We start from the raw sequence: 15609 nt of genomic DNA, 5'->3' as shown, positions 1-15609 counted from the left end.
CTATATTGAGATTTTTCGAGTACGTATATGGATTTCTCCTTTCCTTACTTCCTTTTTTTTTACAGCATTATACCACTTAAACATTGACCTCTGGCAGTTCTTTACCTCAATTTATTACATATTGTCATTTCATATTCATGTTTTTTTTTCATTGTAATGATTAATTCAGATAAACTCTGTCATTTTCTTTGACAATTATATCTATGAACATATGTATGTTGAAAGCCATCTTTATTATCTCTATTAAAAAGTTTCTTTTTGCACCTCATCTTTCTAATTTTCCAGTAGAATAGTATTCATGTTCCAGAGTAATTGAAGAAAATTTAGATCATGAGTATCTGAGCTACCTTGCTGTTCGATTGGTGCAAACAGTTTCCTAACTTCAAATTATTTGAAGAAAATTACAATTTTTTTAATTCAATGTAGTTTTCATGTGATATAACAAGTTTCTTTTAGAATCCTAATATTGCGTTTCCTTCTGCCGGAAATACATTAATTCATTTTTACCCTTTGGCATTGGCGTTGCTTATTTAATTTTGAAAACATTTCAAAACTACATGAACTATTTTATAGCATTTCAGTTTTCTAATTAATAGTTGTTAATGATTGACTGTCTGTGAAAGTTGAAAGTTCTTTTTAAATTAAACATGACACTCATTGTGAGGCACTTAATCTGGATTTATTTCCTCTGAACCTGGCTCTTTTTTATTGGGTTTTTTCTTTCAAAATGTTCTTGTACCTTTTCATACTGCACCTCAATTATGTTTTCTAATTATTTATTGGATGCAAATTCTCTAGTTGGCTGGGGTTATTTACTTTGGGAATAGGTACATATGTAGAGCATCACCATGCATCATAGAATTCTCTCTGTTGCAGAGACCCGCATATCAGTTGCATCATTGTTAGTTCCATAATAAGGTACCTCAATAGCCAAGATTTATTGATTAATAACCAACACAGGTTTCGTAAAGGTAGATCTTGCGAAACTGAACTCGCACTTTTTGTTCATGATATAATGCATTCCGGTGAAAGTAATATTCCAGTTGATCTGATATTCCTAGATTTTAAAAAAGCTTTCGATAAAGTCCCTCATTGCAAGTTACTCGCGAAGTTGGAAACTTATGGAATACACACGAGTATTATATGCTGGATTAGACTATTCTTAAAAAATCCTGTTCTGTCGTCCTGGATGGTGTATCATCCGATACTGTCAAGGTCACGTCGAGTGTACCAAAAAGAAGTTTCATAGGCCCCTTCTTGTTCCTTATTTACATAAATGACCTCAGTACCATGGTTAACAGCAGGCTCTGTCTTTTTGCTGACGATGCAGTGATTTATGGGGACACATGGTGATGAAAAATAGTGATTGAATTTTTTCTCAAAAACTGGCGGTTAATCAATGCTGAATATGTAGGTCATGGTGAAGAATCCATCCATCGCCTTGAGTCGAATTTGTTTGCACACGACTTACACAATCTCTCAAACGCTTGTTGAACTGTAAGGTAGAACTCAGCATTTATTCCTCATCCTTCAGGAAGAAATTCATGATGAACGCCACCTTTGACATCAAAGAAAACCAGGAGCATGACTTTGATTTTTTATCGACTTTTCTTGATTTTTTGGTTTGATTAAATCCACTTGAAAATGGATGTTTTCTTTCCAGAGCATTATCACCGTAAACAGCTGTAAACATTTCAGTAATTTCTTGATAACTTTTACAGCCCTACACCAAAAACTTGATGTTAATTTGTTGCTCCTTGATTTTTTTGATTTCCATTTTCGACCAACAGTTAAAATTAGGACAACAAAAGCTAACATAACTGGCACCATACGAACAGATGACTCATTGGGTCTCAGGCACCTAGCACTGCCGGTGGGTGGGGCTATAGTCCATGTCATGGCCGCCAGATTGCACCAGTTTGCGTATTTATTGTACTGATCTCGTATACAGGGATATTCTATGAATCTTTTTGAACCTTGTTTTGTCAAGAAAACCAGCTGTTTCCTAACAACTGTCTTGCGTGTGCTGGCCTCGCTAATAATATTTTTGCCTTTCCTGGATGAATGGAAAATTTTTGGTATTTTCAATTTGGTTTTCTACAAAATCTACTTATAAACAATACCCTGCATGTCACAGGGAAGGTGTGTGACAGGGGTTTTTTTTAAAGGTAATTGATTGATTTTAGAGGGGAAAATTTTATGTGCCTGTCCACTTGAACAGCTTTCAATTAAAAATAAAATTGATATTTTTGTCTTAGTGTAATATAACATTAATTTGAGGTCACAAGAAGAATCCCAGACATTTTTGCAGGTGTTACTATTGAAATTAACAGTTTTTCAACTGATGTTTGTTTATGAATAAATGAGGTTATATTATATGAGGTTTTTGATTTATTGAACACAATTTGTTAGTATGTCTGATTTGTGATAATATTTACATTGATTCCTCAGATCATGGAGAACTTCTATATCAAGTTGGGCTATTTCTTTGCGATCACTTTTATGACCCAAGAATTGTCCATGCCAGTTCAAAGGACACTTTTGTTCAAGCATTGGCTGCCTTTTTCTGTGCTCCTCCTGCACTTAAAGCCTTGGAGAGGCTGCCAGAACCCAGGTAAGAATTCAATCATCTTTCTCCTTGCATGAACATTATTTTACCATTATAGCTGTTTTCCTAAATGAATTTTCTGAGCAGTATTAAACTGATAGCACAACCATTAATGCATTTTTCAATATTTTATATAAATTAACTGTAGAGAATTTTCAAACAGAACATGAATACATGGTCATTTTATCATACATAGTTTGAATTTCGTGTGTGCTATGACCATGGTTCCCTCATGGGGTTCATTATTTCCTTTTTTTTTCAAGTTTTTATATATGCATAATTTTTTCAACCATTAGATTTAATAGAAAAAAAATCATTACTTCAATGTTGTGCATTGTAGATATGTTGCAATTTGAATTTACCCCAGAAATTTTGCATTTTCCATAATTTGTATAGCTTAGAGGGGCTGGTACGTAGTCTTTTGAGGCCATATGAAAATCGTGCCTGGGCCCAGAGCAATTTCATCCTTGTACGCATTTGGCAAGGAAATGGCTTTGCATTTCGACATGCTCGTTCTCCGCACCTGCGAAATCGTCTAGGACCACGTTTAAACTCTTCTGATGGACCTGGACTCTCTGGGCCTCCCATAGGTAACTATTATTTATTAGTGGCTTTATTTATAGTTTTTTATTAGAAACATTGAATGTTTAATTGTATGGTATGGCTCCATCATTGGGCCCTTCATTGTGCACCATTGGGTCCTATGTCCTTAAGCAATAGGTATTATTTTTAATGTTCATGGCACCTCTTTAAAAGCATTTCAACTCTCTGAAGTGAAATAGTTAACGTATGTGATTAGAGTTGCAGTATGTCAATCAAAGGTGCCACAGTTTAGTATATGGTAAGCTCATAGTTCTGAGGCCTCCTAATTTTCTCTCTTGAAGTACTTGCCCTAAGAAGTTGAAACTTAAATAACCTCTCAGTGTAATCTCCTTGAAGATATGTTTGTTTTTTCATAATGTTGATGCCATGATTCCACTTCCACCATGAATACTTCTGTAGTATTAGAGTCCCTTTTGCCCCCTGGAAAAACCAGATGATCCACAACCGAAACTTTGGTTTTTTTCAGTGTTTGCTTTTCTTTGAACTGTTGACTTATGTTCTCATATGAAAATAGAAGGAAAATGGAGAGGAACCCTTGAATGGTGGGGAAGGTGGAATCTAGCAGATCACAAGCGCAAAAGTTTCCGTGATCAGGAGTTGAACCACAGATCTTTGACTTCTTACCTGGCCAATTATCTTAACTGCTTGAGCTATCAAGGAAACATAAATTATACAGAAATCTGCAGGGGGTTTATGCCACCATGTTTCAAATGTGTTCCTATCCTTTTTACTTTCTTATCTATTTCCATCGGACAACATTTTATTCATTTTTCTTTGAAATGCTAGTTGTGTAATGCGGGATAGTAATTTTCACGTATAATGAGCATCTAGATGTGGAACAACTGTTGATGCTGCAACAGAAAGCCTTAAGATTTATGTGATACTTATTTAATTTTAGATGACAGGATTTGTGCTCATCCAATTTGCTTGGCAAAGTGTTTTGTTGTTGAAGGTATTTAATGCATGAGGTGCCTTTATAAGGCGTTAAACTTGTTAATGTTTTCTCCAACCAACTTTTAATGTGGTATCCTACTGTGAAGCTGTAATATAGGGGAAAATTCTTAGAAGTTCATAGGAGAATGTGGGCAAGGGATTGAATTTGTTTAATACTTTTTCTAATAATTTATATTAAAACTTTTGATGCTGGTTTGTGTAATGAAATTTGAAATCTGAAAATGATACTAACTGATACTTTCAATGGGGGATGGGTGCTAGAACCCTGTCCTTCTCCTGTTTTCCAGAGGCAAGTTGGGAAGCTGCTAAAGAGTGATGAACCTTTAGCCACAGCCTTTATTAACTCACTTCTGAATCAGTTGAACTGGGCTTTCTCCGAATTTATTGGAATGCTCCAGGAGGTATGTGCCAAATTAGCTCCCATTTCTCCAGTTTATTTGGGAGTTGAAAAATAATTTTAAGTTAATCTAAATATATCCAATTTTCCATTTAGAATTTTATTATTTGTAAGACTTTAGTGTCTGTGGCATTTTTTAATCATTTTTTAAAATATTAAGGTTGTTGATGCCAAAGCATAAGGATTCAATATTGTCTGAGACATGGGTTTCATTTGTGTATCTATAATTTTTTGATAATTTTAGGGAAGAATTTTGTGCAGAGCTAACCAAATCAAGGGGGGTTTTCACGGTGGAAAATGGAAATATTTTTTACCTTCATGATCTTTAATCCCGTCAAATTCATGATTGCTTTGTTCTGTTCCAAGTTTTCTTGTTTGTCTGTAACCACAAGAGATGGATGTACCATTGATGTCCAGAAATAATGTGAAAAAGTTAGTAACTTTGCAGTAATCAAATACAAAAGGTTATATGATGGTATGAGAGAAAGGGAAATTATTATTATACTTAGATTTAAGTTTTGCCAATGTTCAGCAAAGAGATTTTCAAAGGATTGGTGATCTGCTTTATTGCTGGAATGAATCACCCGTAATCAATAAATATTAGCTTGATTGAAAACTGCAAAAAAGCACAGGCGACAGAATGGTGACACCTACTAATAAAGTGGAATTGTTCAAATATCTTGGGGTATTTTTATGGAATAGATTTAAGGTAATTATGTAGAGGTTAAAAACATTTTGCAAATAATTGGATTAAAACAGTGTTATCATGATTTTCATCCTGTGCTGTGTGCACACTGGATTTCAAAATGGGTAATGAAATTTAGTCCTAGTTTGTATGTAGCACCGCTCAATTTGATATATATGCCTACTTTATAGATCCAGAATGCAGCTGGGCAGACTAATACTCAGGTTTTCATCGAATCCAGGGAACTCAAAATATGTGCCACCTGTTTTGATTTAGCTCTCAGCCTTCTAAGAGTTTTGGAGATGGTGACTGTAGTGGCACCTCAAGTTTTCACAGATGCTTCCAGAGCCTCCTCAGACCTCTTACTGGCCAGACTTTGCCAGGTTGAGTATCATTATTACAATTTTTAGCCAAGCATTTTGAAATCTAACGAGTATTTCTGATCATAAATGCAATTAGCAATGCAGTGGAACGTTACTTAATAAGCATATGATGATTCAAAATTTTGTGAAAATGCCACATGGCATTATAATTAAGTGAATTTGTTGTGTGTGTATCCACTACCTTATTAGGGTGATGCTTCTTTGGCCGTTGATAATCGTGGCATCTTTTAAACGAGATCAGTGGAAATCATTTTCACCTTCTCATGTTCTTGTCAAAAGTGTCGCTCTGCAATTGCTTTTTGTTTATCCATATGAGAAACAACCTTTCAACATCATTCAGAAAAGGTAATTGTACCATTAGATATTCTTGTCGCTCCCTTTGAAGCAAGTATCTCCTTAATTTTGTCCTTGTTCTTGAATATGGAGCAAACCATTGATTTTGACTGATCGTATGTGCTGTTATGCTAGATTAGCCTCGTCATACCTCATTTTCAGTTTAAAATAATTTTAATTTTTGTTACTTTCTCTTTGGGGAAATTTTCTAAACTATGCACATAATATTATTAAACTTTAAACAAAAAACTCACAAATAGTATGTCTGAGCTTAAATTTTGAAAAATTTATTATCACTATTCATTCACTTGGCATTAATATGCTACTGAAATGAGTGCTTAACGCAGGCTGAAGCATCAGTTGCAAAGTCATTCAAAGGATTCCCATCTCCTCATCAAATGTTAAGCAAATGTTGCTTGTTGCTTTGCTCATTATGTCAAATGTGAAGTTGATGTTTTAGGTTCATTTTGCTACGCTGCGATGCTTGTTAATTGAGATTCCACGCTATATAATGAAAAAGTATGTGATAATAAATTGATAAAAACCCAAACACCTGTACTTAAAAGACAAATATCGGTTCAAAAACATGTGCATAACCTTAGCATGGAATATAGAAATTTTATTTATTCCACTCGATCACACCAACTTGTATGAGGAGCCATTTGCCATTTTTTTTGCATAAAGTTGGGAACTCAATAACTGAAACTATCAAGTATGTTGAGAATGTTAATGCAGTAATACCCAAAATTACCAAATAATTTTTTATTAAGTTTTCTTAAAATATATATAATTTCGGTTCTTATGTGAAATCCCTGGTTATATATTTCGTTACTAATTCCTTTGCTGACACTTTTGTTTTCCTTGCTCATTTTATTTTCATTTCTTGCTTGTCTGTTAACACTTCTTATAGCTTGTGCAACAAAGTCTGTGTCTAATGTTTTCCCTCATTTCAAAAACATTTCCAGGTTCATGAGACTTGAAAGCTCTCCAAGTAAATAGATATCTGTTATTATCAGAGTCTATCCCAATTTTAAATTCTGCAATTGTAAAAAATGTGCTTCTTAAGTGAAAGACTTGGTGCCAGTGTAGCCATTTGTAATCAAAGCAATGTTTTGTGATTTTTCCTTGTGGATATGAAAAAGAATTCTAAAAAGCATGATTCCTAGTTAATCGTATTCACAAATGAAAAGCATAAACATTAATGAAAAAGATAAATTAAGTGCAAAGAAAAAACATGCTTCTGCAAATAATATCACTTTCCTTCGAATAAATAAAGGGTGCTGCTGGAGAAAATTCAATTTAAGATTCCCACCATTTATACCACATGTCAAGGTCGCCATTGGTGCCCTAATAAGCTTGTCATGTGTGCTGAACAGCTATAACCTCAAAATGGTTGCATAGCTGAGAACGTGTGAAGTATAACTGAAGAGCTGCAATCATTGAAAGTATATGTGCTGGTTGCTTGGGGACAGAAATTATTTGGTTCAGCATACGACATCAATGGTATATGATTTCGTTACAAAGTGTATGACTTGGAAAAGTCTGGAAACGGTTTTGCAACACCGGCAAGGAAAACTGACTCAAAGTAACGCGTTGTCAGGAAGCCCGACGTCATCCAATGGACTCAGGATCTCATTTTTTAGGATCAAGGGCAATTGACCTGAAAATTGTCATCAGTTGTCATATGTCTATGTGTCAAATTGTTGAGGAGGACCTTTGCTACAAGTCTTACACCATTGAAATATGACAGATACTTTCTGAAGCTACCAAGGCAAAACGAGTGGAACAAGATTTAGTTCTGATGAAAAAGTTTTTAATGTGGATGCTAAACCCAATCGTAGGAACAACCGTTGGCTCACCCATGACTCTGGAGATGTCTCTGTTGTTTCCAGAATGAAATTTCCACCAAATGTTCACTTGCTATGAGGGTGATGTCATGCCACTGCATTTCTTTAACAAAGGGAAAAATTTCAATAAAGAAGTTTATTTGCATGTTTTGACAAATTTAGTGAAGCCGTGGATGGAAACTGTGTCATCTGGAAGGGCGTACGTTTTCCAGGAGAACGGTGAGCCAAAATTGGTTGTCGGACAACATTGATATGTTTTGGTCCGAAGAATTCTGGCCTCCCAGCAGCCCAGATTTAAATCCGATGGAGTACTATGTGGAAGCATGTTCGAAAGGATCATTAATAAGTCCAGACATCCAAAAATGTCATTGAGAGCCATTGAAACGATATTTACCGATATGGATTGTGTCGCATTAAAATGGGTGTGGGAATGCTTCAGACTGAGAATGGAGGCCGTCATTCAACCGAATGGGGCATACATAGAATAACTTTGTTGTTAACGATCATTCAAAAAATTTAGTACAAAAAATTTCATAAACATTTTTATTTTTGTAGTAAAAAAAGTTTGAAAAAATTATTTACATTATCTGAATATTTTGCACCCTGCTGCACCCTGTTTATAATAAATTAGTTTCAAGTAATGTGCTACTGCCTGAATTTGGCATGGGAATAAGCTGATGTCCAAAAAATCATTCCTATAACTCCTCTCATTCTCCCATTGGTATAAGGACCAATGGTAGCAGAATTATTTGAAAACTTAGCCATATGCTTGTATGTCTACATGTGTCTGTAATTTTCTGATTGGGCCCTTTGACTTTAGAATATGGCATGATTAATTTTGAATGACTGTTCACTGACATATTGACAGGATATTTTCAGAATGTCTCAAGAATCCATTTGTTTCATGAATCAGACCCAGTGGAATCAGCTAGATCTTTTAAAAAACAAAAAAGAAATGACTTAATTGGTCAAATCTGGGCCCTCTGGGTGGGAAGCCAGTAGGTTAGCCATTGCACCATCTGATCCCCACAACACTTCTTGCAGGCTCGTGGAGTTTCTGAATGGTAAAGAAGCAGGAGTTTGATTTTCAAATGGCTGCTCGCATTTATGCTAAATTGCAGCGTAAGGTGGCCTTTCATTACCATGTGGTAGGGCAATTCATCCTCGTCTACTGTTATGTGCACGAACATAGGTTGGCTTAAGCATCTTCTTCCTGAAGAGAGCCATCTCGTCACAATTAAAAACATGTTTTGGCTGGTAAACTTCTGAATCTATGAGCTTTTTGTAGTCACCGATGAAGTTCTCTGCTGCCTTTGACTCAAGAGCTTGCTGCTTCATCATGCCTCAAAATTCCATGGATGACTGTTTTTCTTGTTAACTTATTGAACCATGCACATCTCCCCTTAAATACTTGTTTGGCCATTGATGATCCGGACATCTTATTAGCGAGGCCAGCAAAAATCACTTTACCCTTCTCACAAATTATATTCTTATTAATGGTGTCACATTGCAAATGCATTTTGTTAATCCATATGAAAAGAAACCTTTCTACATCATTGAGAATACATAGCCGTGGTAGTTGACCAGTACTAGAGATAAACTGCAGTAGCAGGCATGCAATAAATATGGGGATTTTTAGGACCAATAAATTTGCTTGTAATACGAATTAATTACTGTATTGTACTGGTTGCGCCTTAAGTGAAGTTCCACTGTTTATGGCTATATCAAAGCTCTAATAAGCTATAGTCATTTTATAATCAATTAGTAATAGAATTGTAATTGTAAATTATTAAGCTTTTATTCTTCCCCATGTGATAAGCTTCACTTTTGTAGCTAAGGCCGACCCTTTGAATATATTATGAGTATTCAAAATGTGGGCTACCTTGGATGATCTTATTAAGGGATCATCTTCTGACCCAGGTGGCAGCAGGGAATTGTCTTTGTCTGCCAACTCAGGGTCAAGGGTTTGATTCCCGCTTAGGTAGGTTTTTCTCCATCTAGGGCTTAAGTGTTTGTTCCTGTCTTTGTTGTTATTTTCAAGTCTAAAAATCCTATGCAAAGGCCAAATTTGTCTTTTTGGATTAATGATTTTTAAATAAATTGAAACTAAATGTTGATTGTCATGAAAAATTCTTTGCGATTTGTATTTTAGCCAATCAACATTGGAACTAATTGCAGAAGTGTTTGTCAACTAAGCCTTGTTTTCTGCATTTCCCTCTGCAGCTGCTGTGTCAGGTTCTCAACCGTGTTGCTTGCGCTCCTGGTAGTGGAAATACCACAGCAATTGGACCTGGGTGTTTTTCACATGTGGTAAATCTTGACATCTCCGACTTAGAAGCTGTGGATCATTTTCCCATGTTGGCAGCTGTTGCAGGAGTTCTCCTTGGACTTCTTACTCCAGAGGTGAAAAATGAAAGTCATCGACCTCCAGTAAAAGGTACTTGAATTAATTTAATTCTGATCCCTCAAAAGTATTATGTAACTTAATTAACATATTACGTTCCTTATTATTTAGTGTGCATGATTGCATTTACACACAGAAAAACTAAGTGTTAATAAAAAGTTAAAATTAGAACCACTTGGGATCTAAAGGGATAAGATTGTTGTACAATATCGCATTTAAACTTGAAGCCATGAATTATGCTTCAGAACAAGGAAACAGGACAGATGAAAGGCATTTTGTCCCACCTCCAACTGAGAAGATTATATGAGAACAGAGGAAACAAAAGTGGTTGGTGAATGCTGGTAGGATTAAATAAAAATTAGCATTCATGTGGTCTTAAATGGCCAAAATTCGAGGAACCTGTTATGAACTGGAAAAAACCCAGGAAGAATAGGGTTACTGTTTTAACAAAAACTAATTCAATTGAGGCAAGAAAATAAGCAATAGATATGCTGTTTTTTCTGGGAAAACGTTATGATGTGAAGGATTCACTTAAAGAAATGGTTCCTACATAAATACCAGAACTGCTATAGTGCAAGAACTGCCACTTGAATACAAAAGAAAGGTTATAGAATTCCACAGCGAAAATAACTGTGTACAAAAATGATTTTGGCAGCAGTGTTGATAAATTTCTGGATTCTATGAGGAATAAACGTTTATATAGTTGCCAAGTTTTTATTGAACAATTCTATTTTATTCCTATAAAGTGTCAACATTAAAATACTTTTTAGTCTGATCCAAAAAATGTTTAATTTATTCTTACCTGAAAAACCATAGTGCATCTTATTTGCCGGGAAATACTGTATCTAAATTGAATAAGCTGAAGACTTTAAATGTGGAATATTTTTTCAATTGACTCAAAGTGCACTAGTTTTTTAGGAACCATGTAATTATTTTGTTAAGTATCTATATTGATTGTGCTAATCTTAGTTAAAATAGTTCCAAACCAAACCACAATATTAAACTTGAAAGTTTGTGTGATAAGTGGGGGTTGAACTCACCCAAAACTTAGCCCAACATTGTGGGAAATTCACACTTTTGGGGGGGGGGGGGAGTACCTTTCCCTGTGCTGCCTATGGTTTCCCGGGAAATTCTTGCACCTGAAAAATTGCTCTTGCACAGCTTGGGTGAAGCTGACTGGGTGCCCAGAGGCATCCCCAGGAATCAAACCCTGATCCTTCGGTCAGTAGTCCAGCATTCTACCCACTGGAGTACCTAATCCCCAAAATAGTTCGCCGTTTAATATTTTAAAAGCTAATAGTTAGTAATAATTTTCTTTTCCTGCTCTTGAGCATTAATTTGTTCATTTTGATTGATTGTTCTGATTTGATGTTGTCATCATTGATAACTCTTCTTGTAGGCTCTCCACTGCAAACAGTTCCACGTGTAACTGAAGCAATCCTCTCCGAGCCAAGTTTCCAAATTGGATCCCTCTACTTTCTTCTTGGAGGACAAGCATCATTTGAAGAAGTTGATGAAGAAAGTGCTTGCGGGGTAGCTGGTTCAGTATCACCTGCTGCTGCTAACAATGTATTCTCATTTGCAAATTGTAAGTATAGGTAGTGTTCTTGATTTAACAAGTCCAAGTTTCATTATGATGCTACAGTATATCGATGATTTAGAAGCCTTCACAAGAGCAATATAACACTTGGACAGCTCAATAGAACACAAAAATATAAATAGAAAACATGTTAAAGGGTATAAATGAATGCTCCATCATTTGTGTTTTTGTGCTTTATTCATTTCAGATGCCACTTCAGTGAGTAGTGAGGAAATAAGTCTCCTCAAGGATGCTGTGCATTGGTTAACTCTTTGGCAGGATGCATTGAGCTCAGATGCTAACTCCAAATCTCGAATCCCAGAAGAGGAGTTGTGTACTATTTGTTATGCTTTCCCTGCCACTGCTATATTTTATCCTTGCAAGCATGCCTCTTGTAGGTGAGTAAGTAATGAGTAGTGAGCAGTCATGATATATACCATATCCTTTTAATAATCTCTTGGTATCATTACCATTTCTCTTTTATCATTGATGCTGCTACATCCCTTTTGTGACATTAACAGTCGATATCTGTTACATCAATGGCAGTTTTTTCCATGTGCCAAATATATTTAATGTTTTCTATGAATCAATATTAAAAATCACTAATTTTTTTTCCCTTTACTCTGTACAACATCTCATGGCTAAGATTATTAACATGATTTATTAAATATCTATACTTGGAAAGATACATGTATTTCTGCTGCTTATTTGAGAAAGATAAATGGTTGTGCTGAAGGGGAAGGAAAAATGAATGAGATTTTCATGATGCATGTAAAGAAAAAGAGAGATATTGTTATGCGAAAAGAATATTTGTAGACCTACTTTAGGAAATGATTTTCTAATGTATAGGACTGTGTTAATGATGCCAAGTAGCCTCCCTCATAAGTCTATGTTTCCCGCTGGTCATTGCTAAGGCTGCATTTAGTTGTTCCATTAAAGCATACCTAATGTACTTCACGTAATTTTAACAACTTTGCATGGAAAGACATTTTAAGTGACATTTTTGCTTGATTTATTTTTAGTGTTCCCTGCTGATGTAAAGTTTTTTTTTTACAGATGCTGTATAGTACATCACCTAATGAATCACAAGGAATGCTTTTTCTGCAAGGCTATCATAGAAAGTGTTGTTGATGTTGGGGGTCATGTTATACATGGCAAATCTCCTGCGAAAAGTAAAGGAGATTGATAAGACACTCTCAGTTGTGCAGTTCTAATCATCAAAGTATGGTGATTATGAAGATGAAATTGTTGGGGATGTTCTCCTCTTGCATGTTAGTCCTCATTCTAACCCAAAACAATGCCCAGGGGTTGTGGCCAAGAGTGCAATTTTTCATAAAAGTGTACTTTGATCTGGTTTCCATCAGCAAATTTTTGTGATGTATGAATCTGAACAATCTTGTTTCAGCTGTCATTCTCACTCACTAAAACTTTGTTAGCTTGAGGGTTGGCACTTGTTACTTCATTAATTTGTGTTGTACCTATGCTTTATATCCATCAGTCCAATATTTGAATTACTAAATTTATTCAACAGGGTTGTTAATATAATTAAATGAATTATAGTCGGGAGAATACTAAAAAAACTAGTGTGTACCTCAGTTCTGTTTGGCTTTTTTTACTGTGCCTTCCATCAAATTACATTGCATTATTGTTTTGCATAATTTTATTTAAATTTGAATGGTTCCAGTATGTGCAATCTGTTCATTCAATCACTAATCATGCCCCAACATGGATCATGGCTCGGATGATGGAAGAAGTTGTTGATAAATTTTATGGTAATTCTAAAGAATGAAGTTTGTCCATTGATAGTAAGTCCTTTGAATCGTTGGGACCTAAATTCATAGAATTCATTTAAGTGATTTTAGCCACTTTATATGTTAAATGATTTATTATACATAAATTTTTGGTCAGTAAATATGCTTTTCTGGAGTCACACAAGTAACGACTGTGGAGATGAAGCTTTTAAGTTAACTCTGGATCACTTTGAACAGGAAGTAATGTTCATACCTAAATTTATATCTTTATTTATTTTTTATTATTTAATGAAGATGTTGGATTTTGCCACTTTTGGTTTTGCTGTTCCAATGCTTTTGGTTATGCTATTATGTGGATACAGGTTCTATCTGTATGAATATAACTATTCAGCTGGGGATTCTATTTTGCAGCAAAAAATAACAAGAGGGAATTGACATAGCATATATTTATTTGTAATCATAAAGCCTGCGAAGGTATTTTAAACTCAAAAAATGATAGGTACTATTTGATCATTCATGTCATGTGACTTCAGGTACTTTGGCTGTGCAGTATATGGCATAAATTGTAAACAAGTACTTTCAATGAATTGTGCTCGTTTATTTTGCACTTACGATACACATATTGTTATTAATTCCTTTGTGTTTGGTGGAGATTTAATTAATTTAAAGTGTGGATTTTAGGAGTGGTTTGCAACTATGCCTAGGGAATTACCATGTCCATGTTGATCTTCAATGATTAGGTAAAAAATTTCTCTAGGGCCGTAATGATATTTTATGCAGTTTTTGTTGGTGACTATCCATTTGGATTCTCCCAAAAATAACCGATACACTCACATTCATCTGAAATTTTATTGCATTGAAATAACCATTTCTTTTATACTAACTTCAATTAAATTATTGAAATTTTTTTTCTTCATTTCCTTATGAATTGAAGCTATCAAACCTTTAAGATTTTGTTTCTGCCTTTTGATTATTTTGTTGAATTCTTGCGATCACTCGGTAAAATGCTTTATTTATCATCCATTTCATGAATTTTGAAACAATTTACTTTCAGAGTTTCATATCATATGTACCATTGCTTTTCTGATAGTCTTCTGTCGTGACAAATCCAAGCCCCAGTATTTAGTGCTCTCTCTTGTAATTCAAACGCTTAATTTCTGCTGCACATCTTTCAGAAGACTGCCTCCATATCATTATTTGTGCCTTCTACTCTCTACACTTGAGTATGCCAATACATAAGAAGGGCGATTCATGAATATTTTGACCCATGATAATTTATCTTGTTGTCATTAACTTATGAGCCCACTAAGGTTAAGCAGGTGTATATGGTTTGAGGCATCTTTACAAAAGACTGAATTTATTTGTGGTAAGTGCTTCCTGAAAAAAAAAGATTATGTATATTAAAGTTTGCTCTTATTTGCTTTTCAATCACAATTGTCGTGTCATCATGTTTCATGATATCATTGAGTAAACTGGTTAAAAAATTGTTGTTTGACAGAATAAATGTTTGAAATCACTAAAATATTTTAGCCAACTATAGATGAAAAGATGACCATTCCCCAAAAAATTGAAATATTATATGTAAGTGAAAATGGAATGCCTGATTGATGACTATTACCAAATTCTGTGACCTGGACATGAAAACCTCCTCCTTATCTGACCAAAATTTTATGCCATTTAGGGCTGCCAGAATTATTTATCTCATGTAAATTTTTTATGCATTATCTGTGATGGTAGACTTATAGAATTATAATAGAAAATTATTTAATCGATATCCACTGAAAAGGAACTTCCAGGATTCCAGATTTAGATATTAAGTTTGTTGAAGTGCATTGGTGAATTGGTGACACATGTTTAAAAATTCAAAGTATCAGCAACAGTTGTTAAAGAGCCACTTCCCTTTTGCTTTTTTTCATTTTGCTTTACACAAATGTCTCACAAGTAACTTAACATATTACTGTTAGAATAGATTTGTATGGATTTTTACATTTAATCAAAACACTTATAAGAGCTATTGTGATTGATATGATGCAATTACCAATGACATTAAAAATCTGGAAAAATA

General features: G+C 34.7%; 1 protein-coding gene across 1 annotated transcript in view; it reads left to right on the top strand.

The window, feature by feature from the left end:
• The window catches only part of LOC139700002 (E3 ubiquitin-protein ligase RNF123-like), a 46148-nt gene extending 30539 nt beyond the window's left edge, over positions 1-15609 (top strand). The window contains exons 15-22 of the mRNA XM_071598423.1: positions 2452-2614; positions 3005-3198; positions 4427-4566; positions 5439-5630; positions 10034-10247; positions 11614-11802; positions 12002-12191; positions 12850-15609. Coding sequence (XP_071454524.1) covers positions 2452-2614; positions 3005-3198; positions 4427-4566; positions 5439-5630; positions 10034-10247; positions 11614-11802; positions 12002-12191; positions 12850-12979 — 1412 coding nt within the window. The 3' untranslated portion in view covers positions 12980-15609. The remainder of the gene's footprint in view (positions 1-2451; positions 2615-3004; positions 3199-4426; positions 4567-5438; positions 5631-10033; positions 10248-11613; positions 11803-12001; positions 12192-12849) is intronic.

Source organism: Hetaerina americana, unplaced genomic scaffold, assembly GCF_022747635.1.
Source record: "Hetaerina americana unplaced genomic scaffold, ioHetAmer1.1.p SCAF_10, whole genome shotgun sequence".
In the NCBI taxonomy this organism is placed as follows: Eukaryota; Metazoa; Arthropoda; class Insecta; order Odonata; family Calopterygidae; genus Hetaerina; species Hetaerina americana.
This window is presented reverse-complemented; position numbering and strand designations above follow the sequence as displayed.